The sequence below is a fragment of the Emydura macquarii genome, unplaced genomic scaffold (genome assembly GCF_026122565.2).
Source record: "Emydura macquarii macquarii isolate MOO-44397 ecotype Brisbane River unplaced genomic scaffold, CSIRO-AGI_Emac_v2 contig_306, whole genome shotgun sequence".
Lineage (NCBI taxonomy): Eukaryota > Metazoa > Chordata > Testudines > Chelidae > Emydura > Emydura macquarii.
In genome coordinates, this window is record NW_027130443.1 from 14,209,803 (window position 1) to 14,236,466 (window position 26,664).

Below are 26,664 nucleotides of genomic sequence, written 5' to 3' on the forward strand. Positions count from 1 at the left end.
CTCAGCCGGCCGGACCCATTCGGCTGCCCGCAGACCTGTTACAGCACGACGCCCCGGGGAGTCCCGCTCTGTAGTTGTCCGTGTTCACACGAGGCACACGGGCACCCGCTTGGCCAGCGCCCCGCTGCTTACGTGGGCATTGCTGTCACATGCTGCCAACATGTCCAGTACTCGGCCCGCCCCGGCCAGCTCCGTTGCTGCCACCTCGCTGCTCCCCAGCCGCCGAGGAGGCCAGGATGTCTGCGCATCTCTGCTCCCTCCCTGCCACGCGGGGCTGAGCCATCCCCGTGCACATGCTGCAGAGCCAAGCCGACGGCCATGTCCAGCCTGCTGCCGGGGGCGGGCCCTCGCAGCCCTGCTCTGCTCCGGGGCCTGGCATCTGCCGGCAGATCTCACCCCATCGCCGAGGAGGCGGGCGGGTATCACCATGGTAACCCTCCAAAAGGTCCCTGAGGCTCGCCAGGCTCCAGCGCGGCGGATCGGTCTGAGGCAGAGCGCTGGCTGCCGGGCAGAGGGCAGGGGGCTGAACTGGGCGGCTGGGCAATGACACACGATCCAGTTCAGCCCCTGCTCCAGCCCTGAGGACTGCTCGGAGCCATGTGGGGCCGTTACCTGCCCCTCCGTGCGGCTGAGCCCCCGGCACTGGGCCCACTGGGCAGCGGCTGGGTGAATTAGGCTCCCGGCGCCAGCAAAGCTCCAGCGAGCCAGTGTGGGTCATGCAGCTGCCCCCAGAGGGGTGGACTGAGGGCAGCACTGACGCGATGCACACGTTGGGGTGTGATGATGGATCCTCCATGGAGGCCTCTCCTGGGAATCCCGGCTCCACAGAGCAGCTAGGGAAAGGGCCCCACATTTCCTGCTGGGAGACTCCAAGCTGCTCCAGCGATGGCTCGTTGCTGGCCTCTGCTGGCCACGGGGCCAGCCCACCGGTTTGCATCCCCAGGCCACCAGCCCTTGCCCACCGCCCTCCTCTTGCTGCACCAGGAGCCATCCTGGGTTAGCGTTTCATTCCTGTATCATGGTGAGCCCAGAGCTCCTCCCAGAGACCAGCCCTGGGCACTGGCTCCTCCTGAAACCTGCAGGGAGACCCAGCTGAGTGTCATAAGAACAGCCACACCGGGCCAGACCAACGGTCCGCCTAGCCCAGGCTCCTGTCTCTGCCAGCGGCTGCTGCTCCCGAGGGACTGAACAGAACAGGGCAGTTATTGACTGACCCAGCCCCAGCTTCTGCCAGTTAGACGCTTAGGACACCCGGAGCGGGGGCTGTGTCCCGGAGCAGCTTGGCCACGAGCCATCGAAGGGCCTGTCCTCCACGAACGTCGCTGGTTCCTTTTTGAACCCAGCTCTACTTTTGGCTTCACAACACCCCTGGCAGCGCGTTCCTCAGGGTGCCGGTGTGGCGTGTGAAGTGCTTCCTTATGTTTGTTTGAAGCCTGCTACCCAGCAATTCACAGGTGACCCCGGTTCCTGTGTGACGTGGAGAAATGAGTAACGTTTCCCGGTCACGTCCTCTCAGCGCGCACTCGGGGCTCAGGGTATCCCCGCTTCGCTGTCCCTGCTCTAAACCGAACAGTCCCAGGCTTTCTAGTCTCTCCTTGCAAGGAAGCTGGTCCATCCCCCTCATCCTTTGTCTTCCTTTCTCTGGGCTCCCCCAGTGCTAATAGATCTGGCTTGAGAGGGGCTGATTTTCTATTTTATTCATCCTAATGGTTCCTAACTGCACCAAGTGCAGTCGCTACTGGAAGGCGGGCACCACTACGGGCACCCCCCGGGCAGTGCCCCCCGCCAGTCACACACACCCCTCCTGCCTTGGCAGAGCCACACGTGGCCAATTGCCCCTTTTCCAGAACTCGCCGTCTGTCTCCTCTGGTTTGCTCAGCTCCGCACAACCCCCTTTCTGCTTCCCATCACCCACTTCTGCCTCACTCCACTTTACCCACGCCCCGCCCCACCCACGAGGGCCCCCAGCGTGCCAGCGGTGGGCAGGACCTGTGCCGGACACCGACAGCTGCAGTGGGCTCCGGGAAGGCCCAGCTGGACAGGCTGCAGGCCGCAGAGGTATTGCATAGAGGGGCTTTGGGGACGCGGCTCTGGGAGAGCAGGGAGCTGCCTTGGGCTAGGGGTCCTGGGAGACCCAGCCCCTGCGGCTCTCACCCCGTGGCCGCAGCTTGTCAAGGGGCTCTCTCTACCCAGTCCCAAGGGGGAGACACCCCACCCTGGACCAGCTGGGGCGGGAGAGCCTCCCCTGCTGCACACAGCAGTCGGCTCCCGGCTCTGCTATCAGCACAGCCAGCAAAGCAGCTGCCCAGCCGTGCTGAGAAGCCGGGAGCACCCTGGGGAGTAGAGGGGCAGCTGCCCAGGCTCTGTGTGCGCTGGTGGTGCCCAGGGCGCCTGCACCCTGCAGGGCAGCCAAGCCAGGGCCGGGCAGCAGCACTAAACTCGCCCCAAATGCTACCGGGGATGGGGCAGCACAAGTGCAGGCTAGTACCAGCAGCACCTTCTGCCAGCCGCGCCACGGAGGGGACACCTGGAGCCCGGCTAGGGACCAAGCTGGCCCAAAGAGGCAGGGAGGCGCCACAGGATCCAGCCATTGCGAGCTTGACTTAGCTCCCAGGGACGCTTGCTGCAGCCAGAGATAATCCGCAGCGTCTCCCTGGGCCGGCGCCCTGGCCCCCGGGATCACTCGCTGCTTTTCCTCCATACCGATCGCACCCCTGGCGTGGCTAGTTCCAGGACCGTGTTTGCAGACGACGCAACGCGCCCGACATGGGTGACCCCGGCAGTCTCATCAGCCCAGCCCCTCCGTCAATTTACCAAGCTCAGTCGAAGCCAGTCAGGTTTTTGCCCCCACTGCTCCCCTTGGGAGGCTGGCCTAGAACTTCGCTCCTCTGATGGCTGGAATCCGTCGCCGAATTTCAAGCCTACACGTGTTGGGGGCCAGCAGTCGGGCGTTTGGAATCAGTTCCTTCTCCAAACCTGGGAGCAGCGTGTGACACGTGACACCAGGAGATGTGCATGGGGAAATCCCCAGCCAGCCAGAAAGGGAGCCCTCCGCACCCCCCCAGCACCGGCCTGCCATCAGCACACCTCCTTGCTCTTCTTCTGTGGCTTCCAGTAAAGGCTGGTCTGGCAAACGGGTGCGGGACCAGCAGCAGGCGCGTGGCAGCAGGGACACAAGGAGCCTCCAGAGGAGGCTGACAACTAGAGAAACCCCAACCGCCCTGGACTCCCGGGGACGTGACACAGACACAACCCTGCCCTGCTTGTGCGCCCCTTCCTGCCCCTCTGCTCATGGCACTGCACAGCTCTCTGTCCTGCCCCCCAGCCGGCGGGAGGGGGGCAACTTCTGCTCTGCAGCAACTTCCTGTGGCTGTCTGCCTCGTGTTCGAATCCCGAGGCCACAACCAGCCGGCTGGGCTCAGGGTGCTGTGATTCCCCCGTTCCCCTGCAGATGTCAGCCAAACACCTCCTCATGGGCCCGTGGGCCCGGCCCTGCTGCTGTGGGGCTGCTCCCCCATGGAGGGCAGCGCGTGGGGCCCAGAGTTAAGGGCTGGGCAGTGCTCCCTGGTGGGGCAGCCCCCAGTGGGGCAGGATGGAGCCCGCTGTGAGATTCCCCCAGGCGGTGCAGCCAGGGGATGGGGTGTGCTGCCGGTAGAGCAGGCGTGGGGGGAGAGAACCCGCCAGCCCCACCAGTGCCCCGGTACCTGTGCTCCTCTGTCCCCCTGGAAGCGTGGTGAACTGGGCAGCCTGCCCCCCACCCCCTTTTCCAGTAGGCCTGAGGTGTGAGACCCTGACAGGGCCTTCGCCGCCTCTCCAGCTGCCGTTCTGAAAGTCTGCTGGCAGACCCCGGCCAGGCTGTCCCCAGCTGGTCACGTTCCTCTTGCAGCCCCCCACCATCTATTGCCCAGCTCTGTGCTCCCCTGTGAAGAGCCCCCTCTCGCCTGACAGGAGCACGCGGCCCGTCTTCTGGCGCCCTGCCTTAACGCACAGCCAGTACGGAGCCATCGTCCGTACGTCCTCCTCCGGCAGCGTCCGTATGGCCAGTTCTCAGGGAACGCTGTCCAGTGTGACACGGGCTTTCCTTAGCCACTGGGCGGGCCATTCTTTGGTGAGCTAGTCCGCATATCTCAGACCCAGGGGAGCCCTGCAACCCTTCTGCCCCCCGTGCTCTCTGCCCCCCATGGCACAGAGCTCCCTGGGTCATGCCGCACCACTCAGTAAGGAGTCAGCATAGTGCCAGTCCCTGGGATTGCCCCACAGTGCCCGCCCCCAACATTCACTCCGCACTGCAACAACTTCCCCTTTGTTGGTAGCAGGAAAGCCAGGGCCTCCTGCCCGCTGCTGGCTTTCAGTCGCACCCACCAGCAAGTCCCTGACATGGGAAATAAAAGTGCCTACCCGAGCACTGTGCAGCTCGACACATCTCTGGAGGGGGCTGGGGTGAGGACACTGCCCCAGCGGCTGGTGGTGGGACACCAGGTGCGGAGGGCTCTGAGCTACTACGGAGAATTCTTCCCCAAGGGTCTGGCTGGCGGGGTCTTGCCCACATGCTCAGGGTCCAGCTGATTACCAGAGTTGGGGTCAGGAAGGAATTTCCCCCTGGGTCAGATTGGCAGCGATTTCCGCCTTCCTCTGCAGCATGGGGCTGGGTCACCTGCGGGTGGGACCTAGCGTGACTGGTGGCGTCTCGGTCACTTGCTGGCTTGAAGCCGTGAGTTGAGGCTGTCCGTGAGGCAGCCAGGGGTGATCGGTCTGTCACAGGGTGGGGGAGGTTCTGTGGCCTGCAATGTGCAGTGGCTCAGACTGGATGATCATGATGGTCCCTTCTGGCCTGAAAGTCTGTGAGTCTCTCTCCCCGGGCTGGGGGAAGCATGGCATGCCGCAGAGGCGGTGCCAGCCCCAGTGTCTTTAGAGCCGTCTGCGCTCGGGAGCCGGGCTGGACGAAAGCACCGGTGCACGGGCTCGCTCCATGAGCCTCTGCGTGCTCCGAGCAGGGGGGCTGAACCCGCCCCCCCAGGGAGCATGGGCGAGCCCCCCAGCTCTCTTGTGGGCAGTAGCCCTGGGGGATTTCAGAACTTTCCCCTGCTCGCTGCATTTACTGTAACTGCCTTTGCTTCACCAGCCTCGCTTCCCCAATTCCTGTCGCGCCTGAGTCAGACATCTGGCCGGGAGGGGGAGGGGCGCCAGGGGCCAGTCAGGGCATGTGGGGGGTGGGAGGAAGGCAGGCGCAGGGCTGAGGACTCCCGATGGTTCAGCAAGAGCGGTGCCTGGCTAGCCTGCCCCAGGCCGCGAGTCCAGCCCCGCCGGCAGCACGGCGGGGTAGTGCAAGCCCAGCACGGCCCCTGGCTGCACGCTCGGCTCACTAGCGCTCACAGCCGGCTGCCCCGCTGGGGTGTCCTGCGCTCGCTGGACTCACGCTGGCCTGGGCAGGCGAGGCTGAGCGCAGCTCTCGGCAAGGGGCGCCTGGCCGGGCGGAGGCTGCGGGGCTGTTTTCTCCCGCTGGCTGAGCCCTGCGCTATGCACCCGCCGGCCCCGAGGGAGGGCAGCCCTCAGGACACACCGCTCTCCTGGACCGTGAGCGTGAGGAGGTGTCTGCCCCCGCCCTGCCATGGTGCAGCGGAGGGAGGGGCATGGCAAGAGGGCAGCGTGTCTGAGGCCAGGCCAGAGGGGCTGCATGGCCCAGGGGATGCCGGGCCCGAGGGGCATCCATGCAGGAGACCTGGGAGCGCTGGACCCTGACACGCAGACCCTTGACACATAAGGCAGGCTACGCGTTGGGGGTGGGGTCCCCAAGACTCCTGATCCCTTCGCCCCAAGCCCACCGCCTCTCCCTCTCCAGGCCCTGGGCTCTCTGGGGAGCTCGTGGGCCCCTCAGACCCAGCTCTCTGACCTCTGCAAGCAGCAGCTGCTCGCTCAGCGTTTGCTCCCTGCTTGAGGCCTGGGGACTTGTGCAGCAAAGGAGAAGCCCAGCTGGTGGGCACGTGAGGCCCTGGCGGGTCCCAGCTCCAGCAGGGCTCTGCGTGGCAGAGACACGGCGCTGAAGCCCTGGGTGGGATTTCATCCTGGACCCTGGTATTGCCACCTGGCCTGGACGCCCACAGGTTAGCATCCGTGCCAGGCGCCCCGGAGCGGTGCAGGCATTGTGCTCAGCCACAGCTGCAGGAGCGAGAGGTGGCTGGAGATGCTGACCCTGGGCCCCGTGGATGGAGGGGCCACGCGCCCCAGAGAGGGGCCCAGAGGGTGGGGCCAGTCTGAAGCTCTGTGCCCCGGTGCTCCGGAGCAGGCTTGGCAGTGCCCGGTGCTGCCCCGGTTGGCCCCCAGGTCCGTGGGAAGCCAGTGCGTGAAGGAAGCCTGCAGCAGGTCAGGTTATCGCCAGGCGGTGCCTGCAGTCAGGTCTCGTGGTGGGGACGGCCGCCAGCTGGCGCCGTCCCAGGGCCTGAGGTGGCCACGTTGCCCCCTTAAGAGCATTTCCAGAGTTTCATAGTTTGTCATTTGCCCGATTGAGACATCTGAGCAGAGGAAGCCCAGCTTCCTGCCTGTGCCCTGGGTGCAGAGCCAGCTGCCGTGGGCGGGCAGAGGCCCTGCTTCCTGGGGCAGCAGCAGCTGATGGGGCTGGGCATTGCACTCCGGGACCCCCCGGCCTGGGCAGCGGAACAGGAGCTCCATGGCCACGGCCAGCAGCGACCCCCCGTTCTGGCGCTCTGCACCTCTGCAGGCTGTTCCGCGCCCGGCGCAGCCCTGTGCACCAGCCTCCTGAGGGGCTAGTGCTGGGGCGACCCCCGGAGGTGCTGCCGGGCCCAGTCCCGCCGGCCCCCGGTGCTCCACTCCGTCGTTGTTCTGCAGGAGCCGTGGTGGTACCGAGCAGGGCCTCCTCCCCCCCGCCCCCAGAGCTGGGAGCCCCCCCGAGCAGCCCCAGCGGGGACTCTCTCCAGCCCGCCCTCCTTGCCGGGGACATGCCGATCTCCCCTGGCCTGGCCCTGCTATCCCAGGTGCCAGGGTGCCAGGAAGCATCCCCACGGGAGCGCTGCAGTGCCCGGCGCACAGGGGGTGCAGGACTGAAATACAGAAGTGCAGGGGCTGGGGCAGAGAAGAGGAAACCCGGAGCCAGCACAGAGCCTGGGACAGCCCCAGCAAAGCCGGACTCCCCTCCCGCTCCCCAAAGCCAGTCCTGGCTCTTTAGCTACACCCCTGAGCTCCCCTCCCCCGCGCTGCGACAGCCTCGGCCACCAAGAGAGGAACTGCCTGTTCCTCTTCTGTCCAGGCACCCAGTCGCTCCGGCAGAGGAGCCGGCGCAGCAGAGGGCTGGAGGCAGGCGGCTGCTCAGGTACCGGGAGGGGGGCTCCATGGGGCCAGGGCCAGGGGGCAGGTGCCTCTCGCCCTGTGCCACTGAGCAGCGCAGGGTCCCGTGGCAGGGGGCCTCGGAGCCCGGGCTCACCTCTCCTTGGGGAGGCAGGAAGAACCGCAGGGGAGCGGGTGCCTGCCTTGGCAGGGTGCAGCCGGGCTGCCCTGAGCGGGAGCGTGAGGCTTTGAGCAGACACAGTGCCAGGGGCTGGCCCCCCGGCTGGCGAGGCGGTGGGACAGGGGGGCCATCCCTCCCTGCTGGGGCAGCATTAACCTGCAGGCGCGGGCACCTCCTCCAAGCCTGCCCAGGGCTGGCAGTCTGGAGAGAGACCCCCGGAGCTAAAGGGCTGGTGCCCGCCCGCCCGCCCCAGGGAGCACGTAGCTCTGGGCACTCGACCCCTGCTCTGCAAACAGCATCCCCTCTTCCCAGGCAGATCGGCCGCTGGAGAAAGCGGACCCAGGAGACGCGGCCGAGGCCAGGACGGAGCAGAGATCTGCCCAGCCCCGCTGCGGCTCAGTCTCTGGCTCTGTTTGCCCCCAGCCCATCCTCAGCTTTGCTGTCCGCCCCCACCGCCCTCCTCCCCACACCAAGCCATGGCACGGGACTTCCCAGTTGTACTTTTCACCCCAGCTGAGCTCCAGAGCCAAGAGTATTGGTGCAACAGCAGCCCGTGCTGGTGGGGGGAGCCAGGGCTCCCGGGAGGGGGTGGGGCGTCCAGGAGCAGTCACTGCTGCTCCCCATACTGGGCATGCAGGCTCCGGGGGGCTCGGCTGCTGTTATCAGGCTTCTGGGGCCAGGGCGTAATCCATCAGGAGTGGCGGAGGCGGGGGAGCCTGGATGGCGCTTTGGAGGGCCTGGAGCAGACAGGCCCGAAGGTGCGTTCTCCTCCCCGCCTCGGTGAACCCCCCCGTGCTGGCTGCGCTGCCTGCCCTGCCCCCAGTTACAGCTGCTTGTGTCTTGCTTCCCAGCTCAGAAGATGCGGGCGCTCCTGGCAGCCGTGCTCCTGCTGCGCAGTCTGCCGGCCGGCAGGGCACTCTGCTTTGAGTCTGCAAAAACCAGGCCTGATCTAAGCAACCAGAGCAGCGAGTGTCCTGTCCTGGACTGGTCGGAGTTCAGCGCCTACCCTCTGCAAACTCTGAACCTCAGCTTCAACGGCATCGGCGAAATCAACGGCTCGGCCACGCCCGCGGGATCGCTCAAGGAGCTGGACCTGTCCTTCAACTGCCTGCAGAGCCTGCCCTGGGATTTCCTCTCCCAGGCCCAGGCTCTGACGCAGCTTCACCTGCAGCACAACAAACTGCAGGCGCTGCCCTCCGAGTTCTTCCAGAATGCCTCCCGCCTGGAGACCCTGAGCCTGCAGGGCAACCCGCTGCCTTCGGTCCCTGCCAGCGCCTTCCACCGCAGCCTGCTGCACCTGGCCGTGGACTGCCGGTGCGACGTGGTGGGAAGCGCGGTCCACCACTGCACGTGTAGCAGCTCGGCCAACTGCACCGAGCGCACCTGCCACTGCCTCGCGCTGCCCGGGGCCTTCAACCTCACCGAGTTCTATGCGCGGGAGTGCCGGCCTCTGCCCACGTGGCTCTTCCTGGCCATCGCCGGCTCGGTGCTGCTGCTGCTGGCCGGGGTCCTCGGCGCGGCCTTCTTCCTGCTCCAGAGGCAGAGAAAGGCGTCTGTCATCCAGGGCAAGCGGGAATCCACCACCTCCATGGCCCACGGCCAGCCGCGCTACATCAGCCGCGGCACAAAGCCAGCTGCCGAGCAGGGCACCTGCCAGGCCGGAGACTATGAGAACATCTTCATTGGCCACGCCCAGCCCTTGCCAGCCGGGCAGTATGAGTGTCTGGAGAGAAAGGCGCCGCCGTACAGGTGAGCACTGATCAGGGCGAGCCCGAGACGGCCTTCCTGGGGCACCAGGTCCTCCCCTAGGGCAGGCAGCCTGCAAAGTCTGCATCCATGGGGGGCAATAATTAGACAGACAGACAGACAGAGAGAGAGACAGACGGTGGGTGTGGATGGGGACAGACAGATCCCAACACGGCTCTAACCCAGGTGCTCCAGAGCAGCGTAACCAGCTCCCCATCAATACCCGGCTGTTCCCACAGCTGCCTACCTTGGGGTTTCCCGCAGCTGGTCCATGCCCTGGCGGGGGCTGGACGGGCCGAGGAGTGACCCAGCCTGGCGGCGCTAGTACATGGTGGTGGCCGAGGGGACATTTCTTCCTGGGGCTCAGTTTAGGAAGAAAGTCATGCACTGCACCCACAGCCTGGAGCCACCGGGTTTCCCCTCTGCGGGGTTCAGCCACCGGCCTGGACGTTATCACAAAAGGGGGCGTCCGGCTGGCAGGGCCCCTGCGTTCAGGCCGGGGGACCTTAGGAACAGCCACTGTGGGACGGATGTTAACCCTAAACACCTCGGCACCCGAGGAGCTGCCAGTCAGCGGGCGGGTGAAACACACCAGCCTGCGGGAGCTGTGGAGCTGCCCGCCGTGCCCGGGCTAGGGGCTGGCAGAGCTGGCTCTGTTCCTGCCTGAGACGTTTTATTCGAGTGGAGGAGGGTATGCAGCAATGCCCCGGCTAACCCCCCCTCCCCTCACTCACGGGGTAGCACTGCTGGGCTGGGCAAAGCCCCAGGACCAGGGGATTTGGCTTGGCTTGGGGGGAAGGGGTTAACGCGCAGCTGTGCTGAAGCCGTGATGGGGAAACAGAGCCTCCGAGGGGAACGGTCATGGCAAGTTTGGGGAGGCGGCTTGAGACCAGCACCAGGCTCATCGCCCCTGGGGCCGGCCTGGGACGGGAGAGTCAGTCGCTGCCCTGGCGCGCCAGCCCTTCACCCTGCACCCCCTCACTGCCACAGCGCTCCATCCCCGCCCTCACTGCCACGGCCCTTCACCCTCCCTCCCCCCGTCACTGCCACGGCGCTGCATCCCCCCCGTCACTGCCACGGCCCTTCACCCTCCCTCCTCCCGTCACTGCCACAGCGCTCCATCCCCCCCGTCATGCCACGGCGCTGCATCCCCCCCCCCGTCACTGCCACGGCGCTGCATCCCCCCCCCCCCCGTCACTGCCACGGTGCTGCATCCCCCCCCCCCGTCACTGCCACGGCGCTGCATCCCCCCCCCCCCCCCCCCGTCACTGCCACGGCGCTGCATCCCCCCCCCCCGTCACTGCCACGGTGCTGCATCCCCCCCCCCCCGTCACTGCCACGGCGCTGCATCCCCCCCCCCCCCCGTCACTGCCACGGCGCTGCATCCCCTCCCCTCCCCCCGTCACTGCCACGGCGCTGCATCCCCCCCCCCGTCACTGCCACGGCGCTGCATCCCCCCCCAGTCAGTCACGTGTCACTCCACCTCCCACAAACCGACCCTGCTGCCGCAGCTGCTGACTGGGTTTGTCACAGAGAAATTCTTGCAACAGTTTCAGTTTCCTGGATAAAAAGACCAGAATCTTGTGGTCAGACTAATTGTGGAGGGGACCTTCCCCTGTGCTAGAAGCCGGGCCCGGGGGGCTGCCTGTTCCCCCATGACCCCATGCCACGGAGAGGAAGGCCAGTGCGGCAGGTCAGGCAGGAGCCAGGAGACCTGGGGTCTCTTCCCGGCTCTGCTGCAGCCCCCCAGGGCCTGTCGCTGCAGTTCTCCCTGGGCCTCCGCACCCTGAGACTGTGAGCATGGCCCTGCCTGCAGGGCCCCGCTCCCAGACTGCACGGTGCTCAGACACCCCCTACAAATACATCTGCCCAGTTCTCACCCTGACCCCATGGCGACAGCCACCCCGTGTGAGCCAGGGACAGCCCAGGGGACGTTCAGAGCCTGCCTTCAAAGCCTCCGGGGCTCGTGCAGCGCCTGGCGCGCAGTCTGTCCCCAGGCACTAAGCACAGGAGTTAGAAGCAGAGGCCCTAGGTCCTGAGCTGCTCTGGGCTGCGTGGGTAACCCAGGGCCTCTCTCTGGTCTGTCGCAGAGTCCAGCAGCAGGTGGATGAGGAGTGTTACATGGAGAGTGACACCTGCCTCGGGGACCAGCCCATTTACGGCAACACCCAGCATCTGGCCAGCAGCTTCTCCCCGCCCCACGACGCCGAGGACGTGTACATCATCCCGGACAAATGATCCCTCCGCCCGCCCGCCCGCAGCCCTCCCACCTGGCTGCCTGGAGGCACCCCAGCCCCGGCTGTCCCCGGGAGCACCCTGGGGAGCGGGCTCAGGCAGCAGAGGGACGTGGGGGCAGATGAGCCCGAGTGTCACCGCGCAGCACAAACCACTCACTGGGTTTGCAATTACAGCAAAACCACCCTGCAATTGCGTCCCACCCTGGGAACTACCCTGCAAACACGCCCTGCTTGAATGCAGACAGCTCAGCTGTCCCCTGCAGTGGGGCTGGAATTTCCTCCCCCTATAGAGGAGAGCTCCCCCCGGGGGTCGCAATCCTGCCTCTGCATCAGACTGCAAATTCCTCCAGAAACAGCGCCTGCTTCTCCTGCCAAAGTGCCTGGTTCGGTGCCATACGGGCTGAGCCCTGCTGGGACCCAAACCCCAGCAACTCAGCCTCCCCAGGGCTTCCTCTGCAGCTGGGCAGCTGAGACGGGGATACACTCACGGCAGGAGGCAGCACACAGCCACCCCGTGGACCATCCAGCCACCGCTGCACTGCCCGGGGCTGCTAACCTGCCCAGCCGACCCCCAGAGCCAGACGGGGGCTGCGAGCCAGAGGCAGAGGGGTAAGGCTTGGCCTCGCTGGAAAGGAGAGACCCGGAGCTCGGAGCTGCCCGGGGGAGGCACTGTGGCCTGGAGCAGGGCCCGAGGCAGCCAGGCCCCAGTGCGCACTGGGGATTCCCGGGGTGGGGGGGAGCCTGCCCCACGTGCCTGTGCTGCATGCACCAAGCTCAATAAACAGACTGTAGCCACCAGCCAACATGCCGCAGCGCCTGCCCGCGAGCCCTGCTCATGAGCACAGGGCAGTAGCCACGCCGCCCTCCAGCTGGCCAGGGGGCCTCCCCGCCCCCCCCACCGGCGCAGGTCTGGCACATACTGCCCTGGCAGGGCCGTCAGGCCCCATTCCTTCACCTCTAGGCCCAGCCCCCCCAAGACGCCCAGTCCTAGGGGCACAGATCAGCGTCCTGCCCCCTTCGTACGGCCCGCATGTGGGGCAGCCCCCCTCTGCTGCACCTGGCGAGGAAGAGCGGGGTGAGCGGGGTGGCGAATCCCAGCAGCTCGGCCGAGGTGCCTGGCTCCATGCAGGGGCCGTGGCTCAGGCTGGCCTGGGGCCCTGTGGAAAAGGGTTGAACTTATGGGGCTGGTATCAGGGCGGGCGGAGAGACCTGCTCAGTGCTGTGGGGTGGAGGGGGACATGCAAGGCTGGGGAGCCAGGGTTGCCCCCTCTGAGGCCGGGGAGCCCCCCCCCCGCTCCTGCCTGGCCCCTACTGTGTCGTGCCCCTGCCTCTTCTGTCCCCTCCACCCTGACCTGACGGTCCAGGGCAGCCCTATGTCCTCGGAGGGGGAGGGGGTAGGAAACTCTGCCATTGTGCCCCCACTTGGCACTGGTGTTACACAACTGCACCCGGGGCCTGCATTTCCCCACACACCGCCTGGGGGCGCTAGAGACCATCTGCCCCCGCTGCTGCCCCGCTGTAGGCTGTGGGTGGCTGGCGGTGCTCATGGGGGCGCGGAGACAGCCCCCCAACGCCTGGGCTTGCCCCGAAGCCCCTGCCTCTGGGCGGCGAGTAGCCACCGGGACTCGTGTGAGCCGAGCCTGCAGCCCGCGTCGGTGCAGGCAAGACCCTCTGCTCGCGCTGAGCGCTATTGTGGGAGCCGCACCGGGGTTATTTTTAAAGGCAAAGCCTCTTCCTGCCCCCCACCCCCTGCTCCCGCCCCCAGCCCAGGCCTTCCCGATGCTGCGTGGGTCTCAGCTGGGGCAGGCGGGCTGAGGCCAGCCACTTCCTGGCCAGGAGAGCAGCTGCAAGCCACACGTCCCGTCTCAGCTGCAGCGCGCCAGGCCGCGCCGGGCTGGGGCCGAGGCCTGCAGGCGCCCGGGACGCCCGGTCCCGTTGCGAGCTGCTCACAGCTGAGCACTGCGCTGGGAGCGAGGAGGAAACGCGCCTGCCCCGGGAGGGCCGTTCGCACCGGCCAGGGCGACTCGCTGCAGACGTCCAGCGTTGGGCACGGAGCTTCTCCCCCCAGCCCCCTCCCCGTGTGATCTCACCGCGCCGTGAGGTCGCAGGCCTGCCTGTGACAGCACACACGCACTACGATGGCGACCCCGCAGGCCGGGCGCCAGTCCAGGGCTTGGGCCGAGGATGGGCGGGTTAGCGCAGCCAGCGCTGGGTGGCCCCACGGCTCGATTCCTGCCCCCGGCCCCCCTGCGACTCCGGCCGAGCCCCGCGTCGCTCTGGGGTGGGCAGGGTGGGGGGAGAGCCGCGCAGCTCCTGCGGCGAGGGGAGCCAGGCACACACCTGGAGCCGTGGCCCAAAGCGGGTGCTGCTGGCTGGCGTGTCCCTGGCACGTGGCTGCTGCTCCGCTCCGGGGCAGCCACGTGGCCCCAGGCCAGCGAGTCACGCAGCACCGGAGCCGAGAAGACGCTGACGCTCCTTGGCTGGGGCTCAGCGTGGAACCGGCCCCAGCTGCAGCATCTGGTGACAGAGGTGGGCAGTGCCGGACGCCTGGGACCGGGATCCCCCCCCGTGCAGAATGAGGGTCCACGGCCCTGCCCCAGGCACCCCGGGTAGGGGGCACCCCCTCCGCACAGCCGGCAGTGGTGGCGCTCGGAGGCGGAGGCCGCGTGTCCTCCTGGCGCCGCAGGGGCAGCCCTGGCCCCAGGGCTCCTTGTCACTGGGGCACGGGGAAGGAGAGGAAGGCAGGGCCAGCTGGCCGTTCTGGGCGCTGGCTGAGGAATGCAGCCCCGGCAGTTGGGGTGAGCTGGGCCGGGGCCGGCACTGGCTGGCCAGATCCACGATCACCCCGGCTGAGCTTCTCGCAATTGCTTGAAGCTCCCATTGGTGACTGCACTGACGCTGCTCTGGGGAGGCCAGGTCCCCCTGGTCTGGGGCTGACCTGCTTCCGTTGGATTTGGGGGCGAGCTGTCAGGGCCCTGGAAATGCTGAGGCCATTCGGGAGAAGACACACCCTGAGCTCAGCGTGCTGGGCTCAGGAGCGACCCCATTAGTGACCCCATAACCCAGTGGGGAGAAGTGGTATAAAGGCAGGGCCAAGAGCCAGCTGGGCCTGGAGAGCATTGACCAGGGCCCTCCCCAGGCTCCGGCTGCTCTGACTGCAATGGTAGGACTGGAAGAGACCTCCCAGGGTCATCTAGTGCAGGCCCCAATGGAGCTGGGGGCACAGGACACAAGGCAGCACTTATCCACCACTGAAATGCAACCACCTCTGGGATAAAAGGGGGCAGCTGCTTAAGATGGCCCAGCATTTTCGCACAAAGCCCAAAGAAGAATTCTGTCCCCGTGGGCGCCACGGCAGGGAACGCGCCTCCGCAAAGTGCACTCTGCCTCTGCCACAGCACGCCCGGCGGCAGGGTGCGCCTGGCCGCCACGTAGGCTGGACTGAGAAGTGCAGGGCACGGTGCAGTCAGCTCAGCGTGCGACGAATAACGGGCTGGGCTCCCTGCACCCGCACGGGGGCCCAAGGGCCAGGCGCCAGCTCCTGTCAGCAAGGGGCCTGCTGGGACGGCCCCGAGGATCGTCACTCGGCCTTTGAAACAAGCCCTCCAGGGCGCCGGGTGCAGCCGTGGCAGCGCGGGGGAGGGGAGCATTACACACGTGCCTGCACGGGCGTGCGGCAGAACCGCTGACACCTCCAGCACCTTGGCACCCGGGAGGGGTCGCTGACCTCGGCAGGTTATTGCTCCGCGCCGCACAGGGGAAGATGCTGGCGTCAGCTCCCCGTGGGCTGTGAACTCCCAGGCACAAGCCTGCCTGATTCCCACAGGAGCTCTGGGCTCCGTGGGGCTCCCGGCCGTGGCTGAGCCGCCAGGCCAGCTGGGCCCGCTCAGAGCAGAGTCAGGCGCTCTCTTGGCTGCCCTCCAATACAGCACGGGACCGAGGGGGGGCCAGGCCAGGCAGGCGGCGAGCAAGCTGTACCACTGCCCCTCAGCCTCTACCCACGGCCCCTGCTCACCCACTCCCCCTCTGCCAAAAGCACCTCGACCAGAGCCGAGAGCTGGGGCGGGGGGAAGGACCCCTTAGCCCCAGTGAACAATGCCGGGCCGATCTGGGGGCTCTGGGCAGGAGGCTGTGGGGCTTTGGAGGCTCCCGTGTCCAGGCCCCCTGCCTGATGCCAGTGAACGGAGCCGGGATCTTCCCTGAAAGGCTCCGGACCAGCGGGGAGGGAGGTGAGGGCGAGCGCCCCTTTCCCAGCCGCTGAGCCAGTGTGCGGCCAGTGGGGGGAAGGCAACTCAGCATCCCCGCACCGGTGAGTGCAGGCCGACACCGTGGGGCACTGCTCCCCGCCCATGTGCCAGCCCCCCACCACCCGTCAGCGCAGCCCAAACCACACCGCAGCCTTTGCCCTCCGTCACCGGCTCAGAGAGGTCAAGCCAGACCGCTCACACCCCTTTCCTACTGGTTTCCAGGGGCGCAGGGGTCCGGCTGCCCCCAGGAGCTGCCCAGCTGGCCTGGTGGGAAGGTGAAGGGCTGGGGCCGCACTCGGGGCTGGATCCTTCAGGACAGACAGTTCCAGGCAGAGCCACCCCTGAGGCCGCACTGCAAATGCTGATCCGCTCCGGGGGTCCTGAGCGCCAGGGCAGCTAGGGGAGGAGGAGGTGGCGGGCTGGGCTCACCGTGCCTGCATCACACGCCAAAGGAGAGCCGGTAAAGGCAGTGCTGGCCCTTTGATCTGCTGGGACTTTGTGCCTGGGGTTTGCTTTGCACACCGTCCGTCCGTCCTTGTCCTTCGGGGGCAGAGGAGCCTGATCATAAAGCCATAAACAAACAAAACCCTGGGGGGGCAGGGGGGAAAGCAGCTGGCGTAGCAGAACGGGCGAGGCAAGCAAGGTTGGAGGCCAGGGCCAAGTCCCGGCTCCACCAGCCCCGGCCAGGAACACGCCAGCCTTCGCACCAAACTCTGAGCCTTCGCCGTCACAGAGCCAGCGTGTGGGAGCACGGGGGGAAGCGGCAGCATCCAGCCCCGTGAGCCCCGGCGCTGCCAGGCCAGCTCCCGCCCCACACCAAAGCCTTGCCCATGAGAGTCGGAGGCCAGGACTGGAGCAGGGTCACCCCAGGGCTCCCCAGCAGGCGCCCCGGGCAGAGCCTACCAAATACCTACCCCGGCCGGGGTCGTGAGACTTGCCTGCAGCAGTGACGCAAGGGACGGTCAGTGAAGCTGGGCGGGGGACGCCCCCCTGCCTGGGAGCCCCACACGGCCGCAGGAGAGACCGAGAGACGGTGTCGCTGGCTTGGGGAAAGGCACGTGCGGTGGGTATTTGGCATGGTCCCTGCTCGCTGCCGGATCGCTCCACTTCGCACGCTGCCGGGCCATAGCGCCTCCGCATGGGCCGCCCGGGCAGGTCTGTGCATCGCTCTGCAGGGGGGCTGCTGGCCCGCCCTAGCGAAGCCCCTCTATGCCGAAGCCACCTCCGCGAGGGGCCGAAGCCACCTCCGCGAGGGGCCGCAGCTAGGGCGACAGGAGAGAGCTCCCCCCCCCACCCCCCGGTGCTCGCTGGCCCCCCCGCACGTCACGTGGGAGCAGGTGCTTCGCACACCCTGCACGCCCTAGTCATACTGCAGCGATGCTGCACCATAGACCAGGCCCCTGCCCCACACGCAGGCTTCTCCCAGCCCCCTCGGGAGTTACAGGGAAGCGGCCGCACAGACACCAGCCCTGGGTGCTCCAGGGAACTTGCAAGCTGCCACACATTTCTAGTCTGTAGCAACACCCAGTACCTGCCAGGAGAAGGGGCTGTGTCTGTCTGTCTGTCCCCGCTGCGAGGGATGGTTAATACACCCCCAGCTGGCTCCGGGGAGCAGACACACAGCTCTTCCTCCCCAGAGGGGAACACTGGGGCATTTACTTTCCCAACACACTCCCCCCGGGCCCTGCATGAGGAGCCTGAGGCTGGCGCTGGGGTCGGGAGAACATGGCTCCTAGACCAGGTGGGGCTGGGGAGAGAAATCACCGATAGTGCTGGGCGGGGATGGGCCAGGCCGTCTCTTTCGGCCCAGCCTGCACACGCTGTAGACGCGCACTCTCTGGCTGTCCTTACAAGTGCCGGGTCGGCCCACGTGCTTCCCACCTCACCTGCTATGGCGCTTTGCCAGCCAGTTCGGGATCCCGCCCCCGCCCAGGCAGCTGGCTGGCTCACGCCTTCCCTCAGCCCTGCTCTGCTATCTGGAAAGCGTCAGCCTTGGCGTGCGGCAGGTCAAGGCTGCATGCAAAGTGGCAGCGCAATTTCAAGGACACAAACAAATCAAAGTTTCCAGGACGACTCACCCAGCGATTACTCACCTTCCTGCACCGGAGGTGGGCGGGGACTGGCATGGTTCTCGCCGCGGCCGAGTCATCGGGACTCACAACGCGTTGTCCATGTAAGGCTGGCCCTGCCCCTCCTCATCGGTGGCTTCCGAGAGCCAAGGTGCTGGGAAGCGGGCAGTGACGTGACGGGCGTGATGCTGCCCTGCTAGGGGATGGGACAGGGAGGGACGCCAGGGGAGGCAGAAAGAGTGACCCACCGACAAGCGAAGGGGGGGATAACCTGGAAGGCTGAACCCTAGGGGTTAAGGCAGCGGGCCCAGGGCCAAATGGCAGGCAAGGAAGCCAACCTGCCCGCTCGCTGCCTGGAAGTGAGCCCACCTAGCTAGCACGGGGGCAGCGTACGTGGGGAAACGCCGGCTGCTGCCTGTGCTGGGAGAAGAGAGTAGACCCGAGGCCTGGCTCCAGAGCACGAGAACCACTCTGACCCCAGCCCACTTTCACTGCTCTCCTCGCCGGCACAAATCTTCCCTTGACGCGGCCTCCCCAGCACTGCCGGCTGCAGCCCCAGCGGGTGGAGGCCCTGCCCAGTGGTGGGCGCAGAAGCGGCTCTCAGCTGCCCAGCAAGGGGTCAAGCGGCAACCGGCTCACAGAGCTGTTGGGTCGGGCACCGGGGCAGTTACTGCCTGCAGAACAACGCTGCCGACGCGCGGCGCTTTCATCGCAAGCGAACACGACCTTCCGGGAGGACAGCTGCTGAGGACTGGGAGCCGCGTCAGCTGGAGGCGTGGGAATTACCACCGCAGGTTCCTGGATCGCAGGGAAGGGTGGGCGCCCCAGGGTGGAATTCCCCCCGTGCAAGGTCTCTCTGCCAGCGCCCCATGGGGGAGGGGTCCTCCAGCCTTATGGGAACCAGGACCCCCAAGATCAGAGAGTGGGGGAGGGCAAGTGGCAGGCAGGTTGCACCTCTGGACAGAAGGAGCAATCCCAGAGCACAGGAGCCGCCTGCATTAGCGCTTTCAGCCGCAGGGTAGCAGGGATTACGAGATGCAGCCAGGGGCTCCGGGGTGGGGAGCAAGGTGGAGCCATCGCCCATCGCCCTGCGGCTGGCTGGGACAAGCCTGTCCTCGCTCAGGAGAACGGACGGCTCAGGCCCCGGCCCCGGCACGAGAGGCGTTCGCTCCCGGGGCAGCCTGGGCTGCAAGTTGTTCCCAGCCGCTGGCCTGCGAGGCGTGAGTGCAGCTCCCAGCGAACAACCCACGGGCCCTGCTCAGCGCCCACCAGAATGGCCCAGGCCTGCCTGGCCCTGCGGGGCGTCCCTGCGAGAAGAGGAAGGTGGAAGGGGGGCGTGGGGGTGGAGCAGAAGTGCCTAGCTTGGTAGATACAGAGAGCTCTTTGCAGGGAGGATTTTGCCCTTCGCTTGGCAGTGGCAGAAGCAGGCCGGGCCGTGCGGCTATCCGGGAAAGGCGCGCACCACAGCCGGCCCTTTTCGCTGAGACGTTTATTGGTTTCTGCTATTACAGCAACGCCTTTTTATAAATATACCAACCCAGGACCCCCCCCTCGCAATAACCCACAATAAGTTACAATAAATAAGGGGTGTCTAAATCACCTCTACCAACAGTGCACATTTCCTAGGTGGGGAGCAGAGCAGCCGAAACCTGCATTCAGGGTGGATCTAGCTACGGGAGGCAGAACCTATCTAGCCAGTCACATACTCGTTTAAATAATGAGGGGGAAGAGGCGGGCTAAGTTACCACGGTGCATCGGGAGGTGACCCTGCTGGGACCGGCCCTCGGTGACCGCGCTGGACCAGACAAGGCTGCCCTAGGGGCACCTGGAGCCACACCCAGCCCGTTCACAGCTGAGCAGGATACAGGGAGAATTCGAAGTGAACAGGCCTGGTTTCCAGGTGTCCGAACTAGCAGCCAGCGGAACGGGCCCCGCTGCCTGGAGAGGGCCTTGGCTGCCAGGGGAATGACTGTAAACACGCCCCCCCCATTGCACCCGGGGGATGTTTGCATGAGACGGGATGTCTTTGAGAAGCACCGGCAGGGGCTGCCTCTCTCTGCTATGCTCTGGGACTAGCAGGTAACGGCCTCTGTGGCCGGGAGCTGGGGTGGGGCAGCGTTTGGTAACGGGGCCACGCTCCACCGAGCTCCTCTCCATGGGTCACGGCCGGCCACGCTGCGGGGGCTCTGAGCGCCCTCAGGCACAGTGGCACTTGGTGACCAGCATGTCCTCGAAGAGGGTGGAGACGAGTCTCCCGTCGCTGTTGTAGTGCATGAGCACCATGGGGTCGTAAGCCGCCGGCACGCAGCAGGGGGCCGGCGTCACTTTGGACAAGGTGTGCATCTGGGCTTTGATCTGGGCGTGCATGCTGGCCGGCTTGTAGTTGTGAGGGCAAGCCCCCTCGCAGAACTTCATGTAGTAGCTGTTGGGGGCGATCACCCAGTCGGACCAGCCGATATCCTGGAATGACACTTTGAGGGACTTGAGGCAACATTTCCCCTCGCTCTTTCTGCATTCCTCGTCCAGCGCCCTGGCTTTCCTCGTCCTGGAGTCCACCCGTGCCTGTGTTTCCACCTCGAGGCTCAGCACCGCAGGCCCCTGGCCCGTTCGCTTGGTGGCCAGAAAGGCAGAAACGTCTGCAGCAAATACCAGCTCCAGGTGGAGTCTTTGCTCGGAGCCGGCTGCCCACTGCCGGACAGCATCCCCCAGGTCCAGGCTCAGGGCTGAGGTGTCGAGTGCTTGGGAACGCAGGAGCGTGGGGCGCCCCGGCTCCGTCAGCTTGTAGAGCGCGACTCGAGAAGGCCAGGAGCCATTGAGCCTGGAGACATCCTGAGGGCCGAGACGCTGGTCGAAGAGTCTCAGCTCAGCCCTCGTCACGTGGAGCCCCGGGTGGAAGGCCTCGGTCCTGGACAGCATGAGCGCGTACCGGTACCTGCCGTGGGCGTCCTCACGGCCAGCAGGAGCTTCCATCCGGCGCTCCACTGCAGAGAAAGGAGGCGCAGGGTTAACGGGGGCCTTTCACCAGCACCTCTCGGGAGCTGCTATGAACTGCCCCCGCCACTGGCACCATCTGCGATTGCCCCAGGCGTGTGCCGTGTGGGCACAAGTGCCTGTGCAAGCCAGGCCCTGGCAGTGCGACGTGCAGAGTGCGCACCTACGCACCCTGTGCACAACTCCCAGGTGCTCGCAGTGCAGCTGTGGGGACGCAGGACTCCGCTGTGCGCGCAGAGCTCCCTGATGTCCCGCCCGGGGGCTCCCCGCGTGCCCGCTCTGGCAGCTGCTTTCCAGCTCTTCGCCCAGCACCACGACATTAATACCTGTATCCTCACCGCAGCCCTGGGCAGCAGGGAAGTGTCACAAGCCCCATTTTACAGCTGGGGACACTGAGGCAGAGAGTCTGTGGCAGAGCTGTAAATAACGCCCCGGCCCCCCAGCCTGTGTCACACACGCTGCTTTGCTGGCACAGGTCGGAAATGTGCAGCCACTGCCACTCGCCCAGGCAGGGCCCGGCTGTCAGCTGAAGCTATGCGGTAGCTGGGGCGGGGAGAGCCAGGCTGGGTTAAACACCTTTCAGGCAAATGGGAGCCCCTAACGCCCAGCTAGCAAGGGGAGCCCAGTGCCCCTCTTCACCCGCTCATGTGGGAGCCTGCCCCGCACCCAGCCTCAGCAGAGAGCTGCAGCTCTGCTGTCAAGAGACTGATGGTTCACAGCTTTGATGCACGAGCCGAGCCACGCGCAGGAGCAGCGACACCAGACTGGCTACGGCTGCCCTGGCAGAACGCGCCCAGCGCCCCTAAGCTGGCTCTGCTCTGCACGCACGGCAGGAGCAGCCGGGCCGGCACTGGCGGGAGGACACGCTTTAACCCTGGCTGTGCGTATCGTCTGCCTCGCCAGGCCAGCGGCCCCTGCATCCTACCGCTGGGGCTGCATAAGGCAACGCCGGCGCGTGCCAGAAAACTCAGCACACGGCCTGGATGCCACGTGGGGGTTTTGCTGGCTGGCTGCGTGGGACGGAGTCCTCGAGCGAGGTCCCTGGCCAGTGCATGGGAGTCAGAGGCACTCAGCACCTCTGAGACCAGGCCAGCCAAGCGTCCGGACCCAGCTTACTGCACCTCTGAGGCAGAGCCGGGAACACCCCCCAGGAGCCAGCCCCCCAGCCCCATGCAGTAACCGTGGGACCATCCAGCGCAAGCCAGGCTTTTCCTCACTCCCAGGGGGGCCCTCTAATCCTGTCCCACACTCTGACAGGGGGAAGGTGGGGAGAGCAAGACCTGGCCCAGTCTGGCAGAGAGGTTTGCAAAACCCTGGTCCCTTCGCTATCCCCTGCCCCGCCGCTGCCTTTCCTGGCTGCGGGAGCATCGCCAGCCTGAGACGTACAGAAACCATGGATCAGACCCCAAATCCGGGGGTTTAATAATAGATTGCTGGAGGCTTTTCATCTGCCTTCATGCTTGCAGGCCGCCTGGCGGCTCTCTGCTCCCAGCCCCCTCCATCAGTGCCAGCCAGCCACTCTCAGGCCCAGCTCATTGGGCCCCTGGAAACTGCCTGCCTTTCTGTATCTACATCCCAGCCGAGATTGTCACAAAGCCCCTTGCCGTTAAGTAAAACAAAACATCCCAGGAGCGTAGCCAGGCAGAGAAACAGAAACTGAAAGAGTCTCGAACTGGCCCCTTCTCGGCATCTGTGTGTTCTGCAGGGAAATGGGAAGTCCCAGAGACAAGGCAGAGTCCAGGCCCCGCCACTTGCTGTTTCTAAGCCAAACGTCCTGAAAACCTTTGGGGAACCAGCTGAACATGCAGATGCGTCTTGGGACCCAACACTCCAGCTGCCTCCCTGACTAACGGGCCCTGCCACTGGAGAGCCAGGATCAAGTTGCTTCTGGCTAGTTTGAATGAGCAAAGCAAGCGTCACTGCAAAGCTCCGGCATCAGAGCTGCCGGCTGGCCCCACTCTGCAGGAGCAGGGTCAGTGTGGAGCAGGTGGAGCCATCAAAGGAAAAGGCTTCTCAGCGGCTGCAGCTACTTCCGTGTGAATCCGCCCCAGCCCCTCTGCCGCTTCTCCAACCTGGGAGCAATTTGCAAAGGGAAGCAGGCCGAGGTCAGAGACCACATGCACCCAGGAGGTCAGCCTCGGGAAAGGCACTCACTCTAGCAGCTGCATTGCAGGGCTGCCTGACCCTGACCACCCAGGGCCCTGCTAGGAAGAGACCCTGCACCTCGTGTGTGCTCCAGGCACCTGGGAAAACAAGGAGTGGGCAAAGTCCCACCTGTCAGGCCTGTGGGGATCAGGGTGGCGGGACCCTCACCACATTTCTTCTTATCCGGATTGTGGCAGCAGCCAGAGGCCCAGGCCCAGCTGGGCACTCACGCGCACACGCCCCCCCGTGCAATCAGCGTACACAGGAGCAATGGTGTTGAAGGAGAGGGGCCGGGGGCTGGCTGGTTTGTCTGTGTGGAGTCCCTGTCTCAGCAGCGATGGCAGCAACTTAGCAGACAGCTGGGAGCCCGAGTGGGGATTTATGCAGCCCCCTACCACACAGCCTGTCCCTGCTCCCCCAGCCATGTGTGAAAAGCCCCTAGGCAAGTCCCTTGGGCACATGCAGCTAGAACCAGGCACAGTGGGCATTACCGAACGCCAGCCCCTCTGACGTGCCAGGGCTCCAGGCAGCTGAGAATTTTCACACCAGCCTGGGGCTGGAGCCATGCTTCTCCTGAATCGGCTGCATTACGCACCTGGGGGGCTGGTAAAGTCCTGAACTCCCGGCTGCCATCTCCCACCTGCTGGGACACCAACCTCGAGCGGCACTCGCATGCAGTGAGGGGGTGTTGGGGGCTGGGCTGAGCAAGGGGGTTTAACTTCCACCTTGGCTCTGTACTGGGCCGGGCCAGGCCCAGCTCGGTACCCACTTATGGCCATGGCCCACTTTGCTGGAGCCCAGCCTGGCCCCGGGGACCAATGCAGCCCTCGCCCTAGCTCCCAGGTGCCGCAGGCAGGTTCCTCTGCACGCCCAGGGCCAGGGGCAGAGTTTTCATAAGCGCCGCAGGAGGAGAGCCAAGGGCAGGTCAGCGCCTTGGAAAGGTCACCCCACTGCTCAGAAAGAAACTGAAGCCAGGGCCCGACCCAGCAGCCTGGGGCTGCTCGCTGCTCTTTCAGAAAGACAGACACACAGGGCTAGAAGGGACAGCAAGGGCCATCTAGTCCAACCCCTGCCAATAGGCGGGGGTTGTTGGGTCTAAACCATCCCAGACAGATGGCTATCCAGCCTCCCTTGGAAAACCTCCAGCAAAGGAGCTTCCATGGCCGGCCGAAGCTGCTTGTTCCATTGGCCTCCTGTTCTCACGGTTCAGAAGTTTTTCTTCTCGTTTGGTTTCACTTACGCTTTGGAGTCAGGATGTGAAGCATCCTGGCTGGGGCTGCTGCCTGGCTGTCTTCCCTGCTCCGATTCCCCCTCAGCTGGGTGAGTTTCTCTCTGTAGAGCCGGTGCGCTCTCCTGACCCCGTCCTGGTCCAGCTTCTGCCGCAACACGGGGGGTTTCTGCATCCCCAGTCGGTCCAGGATGCCCCTTTTGATTGTTTCGAGCTGAAGCCCGTGCTCGTCCCATCCATGCGGCCGCAGTTCCACGCCGCAGAGGAGCAGCAGCAGGCAGGTGGCAGCGTACCTGAGGTCCTGCAAGGAACGCTGCATTGTGCAACAGCACAGGCGGTGGCGGAGGTTGTGCAATTTCGGGCTATATTTATAGAAGGCGATAGACAGGCAGCTTTCATCAACCTCTGGGAGGGAAATGAATGAAATGGACCAGACCTGGCTTTATAGTGAGCTGAACCTTGCCCTCCCCATCCCTCCACGCCCACCACTCACTCTGCCTTACGTCACTGGGTGAAGTAAACACAGATGCAGCCGGAGCATGTCCCATCTCCCGGCCTGGGGAAGATCAGCGGTAGTGGAAGAGCCACTCTCCCATTCAAGGTACTTGGCTGGAATTTTATGGGAGAACTTTGACAGCACTCAGGCCTGATTATTTGTGATCTGTTTTGCAGCTATGGAGACAGCAGCAATGACTAAGAACCAAGAGATGTTTCTCCATGGCCAGCTCCTGGAGCGAAACATTTGCCTTCCACGTCCCCTTCTCTCAGTTGACCTGGTGTGTTCGCCAGGGACTAGGGGAGCCCTCTCGGGGCTGCATCTGGTGCAGGATTGCGGGAGTGCAGCCAGGCAAACCAGTTTGGAGAAAATAACTTGACCTGAGCTTGCCCAGAAGTCAGGGCAAGCCCAGCACCTTCCCCAAGCTGGAGGACATCCTGTTAACACCGCTGGCCAATTGTTAATGTCTGACCCTGGTGCTGGGGGCCGAGTGCCCTCAGTGCTGCCTGGAGGAGGGGAGACAGGTATGGCAATTTCCTCCAATGGCCTCGCGAGACCTTACTGACGTAAGTATCATTGGGGTCCATTGGTTGAGGTGCAGGGTTGTGGACCGGGGCTGCATGCGACCGCTCCAGAGGCAAGTTCAAAGAGGCGTCAGTGAACCTACGCCAGCGAAGAACAGACATTTGGGACAATAAATGTTGTGGATTTCTTCAGAAATCCCCAGGAAGACATTAATGCAAATTCCCCACTTCCGGGTATGTAAAACCTAGTCTTTCGAAACTGCTCTCTGGGGAGGGTGATTGTCGGCTGATTACCTGTTCCCGGAGCGGGCGATCAAAGGGCCCAGCTGTATAAAGCCGCCCAGCCTAGGCTCCGGCTCTAAGCGGAGCCGGTTATGAACTTATAACCATGGGGAAAATGCCAGGGTGGGTTTTGAAGGCCTGACGCCTGCCAGGGCGCAAGAGTGGAGCTGGGGGTGACTGCTGGGAAGTGGTTTAGCGTGCCTGGCCTTTTACTGGGTTTCACGTTTCCTCTGCAGTGCTTTCGCCTTCAGGATAGAAGTGCTGCCTAGACCCGTCTCCCTGGGGATGGCGGCCATAGGCTATGCGGAGCCCGCAGAGAGAAACAAAGGGCAGCCGCTGGCCTGGCGAGGCGTGTGGGCAATATCACAGTGTAACCAGGGAGCGGTGCCGCCTGAGCGCCCTCGCTCTGCAGGGAGAGAGACACGGGTCTCTGCCTAAGAGAGCTGGCAGCTGAAGGCGTGGGGACCCTGGCCGCTGGGACAGCAGGACACAGACCCACAGCTGACACTGGGTGCCCCACCTGAGTGGCTTTAAAGGCTCCCAGGTGCGGAGATGGGGTGGCTCGGTGCTGTCTGGAAACCAGAGCCCGAGGGGAAGCCCAGGCTGGGCTGCCAGCCCAACGGCTCCAGTGACTCTTGAAAACTTGGACTACGAATTCTTGGTTCCACTGTGACCAAGACCTACCCTTGACTACCAGCCAGCGCCGGCTGGCAGACTCCATCCTGCAACGCCTGGTCTCCACGGGAGCTGCTAGCACCAGGGCTGCAGTTGGTGTTTTGAGGTGCACCCAGCATTAAGTACCTCCCCTCCTCCACTAGCCCCGGGCTGCCTTTCCAGCCACTCACTTCCCTGCTGGTCCCGCCTTGGCCTGCACTCAGCTGGCAAAGCTGCACGCTGCCTTCTTTTAAACACTTGCATTTGAGGCCATTTCCCAAAGCGGCCTTCAGATCCCGGCGAGCATCACACACGAAGTGAAGCAGGCACATGCGGCGTGTGGGAGTCTGCGCGGGCAGGGGCTGCGCCCACCAGCGGGTGTGGGCGCAGGCATGTCAGGGTGAGCAGGGTCTTGCTTTCACAAGAAGTGATAATTGCCCTGACTGGTTTGCGAGCTGCTCTCCCTCTCCCCAGGGTCTGCGCGCCCCTCAGGCACCAGCCAACGCCCCCAGCTGGGACAGGAACAAAGGCCAGATCCCCGGGCTTCAGCTCCCCGCCTGGGACAGAGCCCCAACTCTGCACGGAA

General features: G+C 65.2%; 2 protein-coding genes across 2 annotated transcripts; one reads left to right on the top strand and one right to left on the bottom strand.

Moving 5' to 3' along the window:
- Positions 1-318: 318 nt before the first annotated feature.
- On the top strand, positions 319-12,220 carry LOC137162467 (leucine-rich repeat-containing protein 25-like). Its single transcript, XM_067562327.1, has 3 exons — positions 319-430; positions 8,311-9,208; positions 11,296-12,220. Exons 1-3 carry the CDS (start codon positions 319-321, stop codon positions 11,441-11,443), a joined length of 1,158 nt encoding a protein of 385 aa, XP_067418428.1. The 3' UTR covers positions 11,444-12,220.
- Positions 12,221-18,360: 6,140 nt separating this feature from the next.
- GDF15 (growth differentiation factor 15) lies at positions 18,361-24,441 on the bottom strand. The gene is made up of 2 exons (XM_067560848.1): positions 24,135-24,441; positions 18,361-20,739 (listed from the first exon to the last, which is right to left on the bottom strand). The coding sequence occupies exons 1-2, from the start codon at positions 24,439-24,441 to the stop codon at positions 19,955-19,957; spliced, it is 1,092 nt and encodes a 363-aa protein (XP_067416949.1). The 3' UTR covers positions 18,361-19,954.
- Positions 24,442-26,664: the final 2,223 nt, after the last annotated feature.